This window comes from Anneissia japonica, unplaced genomic scaffold (assembly GCF_011630105.1).
Source record: "Anneissia japonica isolate Jap-2015-1 unplaced genomic scaffold, ASM1163010v1 scaffold288053_len460827_cov147, whole genome shotgun sequence".
Lineage (NCBI taxonomy): Eukaryota > Metazoa > Echinodermata > Crinoidea > Comatulida > Comatulidae > Anneissia > Anneissia japonica.
This window is the reverse complement of record NW_022725151.1, coordinates 169,798-175,606: the sequence shown is the minus strand read 5'-3', so window position 1 is coordinate 175,606 and position 5,809 is coordinate 169,798. Positions and strand designations below refer to the sequence as shown.

Here is a 5,809-nt window from a genome sequence, read left to right as displayed (position 1 = left end):
ATATAGTATTGTATCATTAATATTAATTGTTTTTTTTTAGACCGATACACACCCTCACCAACCACTCCCTCGACAACAACTTTCTCTATCAAAGCATCAGCTATCTCATTAACTTCAACTAGTTTACTTATCATCTGGTCTACGGGAACGTACGATGTTAGAAATATCAAAGAATGTTTAGTAAAATATAAAAAGTCAAACACTAATAATGATCCAGTTGTTAAACAGACTATCGATCTACAGCTTAACATGTTCACACTAGCAACACTTACTCCTGAAACAAAATACGACATCACCATCACATGTGAGAACACCCAGGGCATAAAGTCAACGGACACAATGGAAATGGTTTCTACTATGAAAAGTGACACAATTGAAGGTAATTTGAATGATGAAATACGCTTCCAATTTTTTGTGCAGTTTATAATCAAAAACTTTAAAAGTGCAAATGGGAATATGTCGGTAATCGGATGCATTTCTTTTCAATTAGAATACATTATGCATCACATGGGCGATACATAACTGGCTGTATTTTTATTATTATTATTATTATTATTATTATTATTATTATTATTATTATTATTGTTGTTGTTGTTATTACCACAAATTCGACAAAATTTCCAAGAGGAAGCCGTGGGCAGAGGGCCTGAGAGGGCCCAACACAAAAGCTGGAATCCCTTGACAAGAAATATAATATAATACAATATAATATGTAGAATGAGTAGGGTACACCGTGGTGAAAATTCTATTTATAATACATTTAAAAGCTGGCGCCACCACTGCCAACCGATCACAACGATTGCCACGCCGCACGCGCGTTTTCTGATAACCCACTGAAAGTTTGTGTCTATTCTTGAACATCAATTTTTCTCGGTCTGTATTCTATGGCTAATTAGTCCAATTAACTAAATGGTGTAGTTGCACTCTTAAGAAGTACGTGAAAAGGTAGAGGTATGATTTTTTTAAGTTTGTGTTTCTTCGTTATGTCGATGACGATACCTTCAGTTGATTAAAATATTGGTATGGAATAATTATTGTCGTTCTCTAAAAAATGTTGCAAGTCAATTTTGACGTCATTACTGTAATTTCTGATGTCAATATCCCATCCTCGTAAAAATGACGAGCGTCTTCTGATAACCCACTGCCATTTTGTGTCTATTCGTAAAGATGAAAAATCCATTTTCGGTTTTAATCGCTATGGCTAATTATTAGTCTAATTAACTAAGTGTAGTTGCACTCTTAACAAGTATTTGAAAAAGGTAGAGTTCGATATACATAATCAAAAACCCAAAGAAAAAAGAAATAAAATATGATTGTTTATGTTTGTATTTCCTCGTAGTGTCGGTGACGATAAAAAAAAAAAAAAAAAGCAAGTTTATTGTGACGTCATTACAGTAACTCCTAATGTCCATTTCCCACTCCAACAATTGAAAAATTGAAAAAAAATATGATTTTTGTTTAAAGTTTGTGTCTCTTCGTGGTGTTGGTGACGATATCTCAAGTTGATTAATATCGGTAATGGGATAAGTATTATCGTTCTCTAAAGGCTAGCTCAGCGTCGTACGACGCAGCCCGATACGATTTGTTGTAGCGTCGTGTCTGTGTCAGTTAAACTCTAACGCGAGGCCTGCGTTCAACAGCGATTGCGTCGAGAACATCAAACGTGTTTAAAATTTCTCAAGATGGCTTAAAACTGTTCTCCGACGATTGTGACGTCATTACTATAACTCCCAGTGTCAATTTCACATCCCACACCGCACAAGCTTCAAAGTACAGTACTCGATTTGCGTGCGAAATGTAGGATGTATCGCGGACCGAGATGAATATTCTGGGCTAGTGTTTTTTACAGCACTACGAAGCGCCCTTTCAGATAGAGGGGTCAGGCATTCGCAATTAGTATAGTGCTTACCTATACAGTATAGGAAATTATTATACTTTGATTACATTACTGCATTTCATCTAACCTTCTCATGATTTCCACTAGTATGAATATACTATAGCTTATTATAAAGCCCGGGTGGTGTACTATGAGAAAACGCATAGGAACCATAGCAATGTGTATCACACAACAAGTTATACAGTTAATAATTTCTAATAATCTGCGAAACTAATTATTATTTTTAGGCAACGACAACAACTTACCAAACACGGGTAAAAGAACTAACAATGATACGGATAACTCATCGTCTTCTGTTGGCCTGGCCATTGGGCTTACACTTGTTGCGTTGCTGCTCGTGATTGTTGTGGCTGTGGTGGTATTGAAACTGAGACAAAAACGGTAAATATATGTATTTCCTTCATAATCTGACAAAAGCAATTAAAATACCATTGTTATGTTTTTTTTTTTCAATTCTGTATTTTACTCTATATCTCCTAACTTATTTATTAGTTCAGGAATTTGTAATTCAGTAGTAATATTTACACATTTCAAACAAGTCCAAAATCAACAGAAATACTAATTACATATACGGCATGAACTTTGGTATTCATTTACAAACCATATTTATTATGTATACATTGTGTCTGTGGTAAGTGACGTAGCGAATGGTACTTCATTCGTTTGGATTAATTCAAAATATAAAAGTTTTGTATTGTCTTGTAGAAATTAAAATTAATAGTATGTACTATAATTTAAACAATCAATCAGTCAGTCAGGAAATCAATCAATTAATCAATATTCCAATCATTCAACAACCCGACACAATACCAATCAATCGATCTATAACCATATTCAAATCTATCAACTGATATTAAAAAGATAATGGGTGGATCATGATTACCGTATAGAACCTGTTGTTAACTACTGTCTTTATATTTTTTTTTCAGTCCTGTAAAGAAATCTGTTGATGAGAATGGCGACCCACTGGATATTTTTGCTTCTTCAAACTAAAGATCATATTTTGATAATTAAGTAAAACGTTAATTAAAAACAAACCACATCACCAAGAATCTAAAGCTTATTTTATCAAACCCCGCTGTAACAATACTGTTTGATTTGTAACATAGGATGCTGAGAGCCAGCACGCTGCCATAGGGTAGTAGTCTAGTTAAATCATATCTTAAAATGTTAAAGATACATCAAGGCTATTTAACTTATTTAAATAATTGTGTTTGCACTTGTACAGCGCACATTTGTTCATTGTTTACAAATAAAATTGATGAGATATATGCGTAATCAGTAAGCTCATTCGTAGTTTAAATTGCGCATGTACGTATACATGGTCAATTGACATCAACCTATGTTGTGTGTATGTGTTAATGTCGATTGAGCTGGATACAGGCATGCGCAGTTCAAACGACGAATTGGCTTATTACACTCCCAGGAGTTTATAGATGTTCACACGTGACACTCATGTTAAAACAGGGATAAAGCGTGTTAGCTGTAATCATGTTAACTTAGGAGTATAGAGCTAGTGTGAACACAACAATTATGTTCAGTTGACGCTGTAAATTTTAAAATTTAACAAACACCATCACGAGGCTATTTTTTAGTTCTCTTTAATAAATTATAGACAACATACTTTATATATAATCTTACCCTGCTGTACGTGGACACTTTATTGGGGTATCGTAAAATTCAATAAGACGTTTCGTAGTTATAACTGAGCATGTGTATGTCGATAGTCAATGCATATATAAGAACATCGTACGGTGTATGTGAACAGTATTTAAAAAAAAAATCGGACGTATTATTATCTATAAATTTACCTTCCAACAGGCATGCGCTGTTGGAACTAGGCTTACTGTTATATATTTACAAAATAAGAGTGATAAGTCCGAATTATCAACTGATACTGTACGTCCATGCGTCGTGCAAACACATAGTAAATCTACGTTCTTCTACCAACGACGCCTTTACGTGGGCTACTAAATATATTTTGGTTACGTAATTTATTATCAGGACAAAATAATAACCTAGCTAACAATCTTATATTTTACTAAGGTTACAATAACGTTACAGTTACAGTACCCAACCACAACATTTATAAAGTTTGCAAACGTTTAACGAATAACGTTTTATTTGCTTGAATTATTAACAGTGCTGTCTATAATTTGATTGATTTTACTGCACTGTACATAGTTTACAAACCTAAACAAAGTACGAGTGAAAACACAATTAGTAATAATTATAAGATACGGCTACGCCAACCGCAGATACACAGATAAATACGAGATTAAACGCGACATGAATTTATACATGTTTTAGATTGAGAGAAAGTTTATTGTTCATTATAGCTTTAAATGAACTGTTTTCAAATTGCAGTATATATAATGAGATAATATACAGAAGAAATATACTATAGATCAGACGGTAATTTAAAACAAGTGAAATAAGTAAGCTGTGTTTATCGTACTTAAATTTAGAATGATGTAAATATACAAGAGCGAGCTTTGAGAAACAAGAAAAAACATTGTCTCGTTCAATGGACCTTTTCGGTAAGCAACGCCCCATGGGGTAGCTAAGGTCCAATTAAAAGACAGTGTTAAAACATACGCAAGCAGTGTGTTTGTGAGGAAAATATGACACGCACGTATTCTTTGCCCTGTTCTAATTGGCCAGTTGTGAGTTTGAGACTCCGGAAAGATGCACTTTGAGCCCCATTTTGTTGCATCACCAGCAATGAACTTAAATAGCAGAAGAATGAGTTGCTATCTTCTGCTATTTATTATCTTTGATCCAGTCATTTACTAACAAAAAAAAGAATCATTTTACCTTGCAATTAAAACAGGGGTGGCGCCAGCGGGAGGACCAGGGTCCTCCGTCGGGGAGAGCTGTCTACATATTAGTAGACTCTTAAAATCGATTAAATAAACCTTTGAAACCCCTAATTTGTCGAAATTTTCGGGGGCTTCGTTCCAGGAACACTTTCGGACCCTTTTAATCGAAGCTCGACAACGCACACTTTGCTTTTGTCGGGGAAAGCTGACACCTCGTCGGAGGCGCCCCCCCCCCCCTCCCCGTAGGGCAAATCCTGGCGCCACCCCTGAATTTAAAGAATGTTTATACATAACCACAACTTGAAACACTGCGTTTATTAGATATTATGTATTAAATGGAATTTCAGAAAAAAAAAATATAAGGTACGTGTTTGTTAGCATTTTTAGTATACGATTTCGAAAAAACTCTGGCTAAGACTGACTAGTAGTATTTGTACGTCAACATAATTGTCCTTAGGCATTGTCCATAATGAAATACATATCAGATGTACAGAGAATGGTAAATTCATATCAACTTACAATGAGTAACGGCGCCATATTTAAGTACATATTTTTCTCTCTCTCTCTCTCTCTCCCACTTTTATTTCATCAAAATACGATAATACATTAGGCCTACATATTAAACAATGATATAGCAAGTTTTATCATTTTCCATATGAGTTTAGTAACATACTTAACTTACTAAAATTTTTCTTTCAATTTTATTTTTCGTTAAGACTTTTTTAAATTTCTTTAATTTTAATCTTCCTTTATCGTCTTTCTCTACGACCAACACTTCAAATTCGCCATAAATTCTATAGATCTATTAAATACTGATATTTACATAAAAAATAATAAATAAATAATGCTTTCCGTACTCCAGTGTCTTAGTTTGCTTTACATCTCATGGTTAAAAGTTGCTTATCTTCTCGTGCGTTATACTCTTTATGTTACGTTAATTTTTTGTATTTTTTTATATTTTAATAAAAGTACCATAATTAAATTATCATTTACAAGATTTACAAAAACAAAAAGTTTCCATTTTTTATATATATACAGTATATATATATATACAGTATATATATATATATATATATATATATATATATAT

General features: G+C 33.5%; 1 protein-coding gene across 1 annotated transcript in view; it reads left to right on the top strand.

Moving 5' to 3' along the window:
- LOC117112660 overlaps positions 1 to 5,124 on the top strand; it is a 21,550-nt gene extending 16,426 nt beyond the window's left edge. The window contains exons 12-14 of the mRNA XM_033255767.1: positions 41 to 379; positions 2,125 to 2,278; positions 2,827 to 5,124. Coding sequence (XP_033111658.1) covers positions 41 to 379; positions 2,125 to 2,278; positions 2,827 to 2,890 — 557 coding nt within the window. The 3' untranslated portion in view covers positions 2,891 to 5,124. The remainder of the gene's footprint in view (positions 1 to 40; positions 380 to 2,124; positions 2,279 to 2,826) is intronic.
- The last annotated feature ends 685 nt before the right edge of the window (positions 5,125 to 5,809 follow it).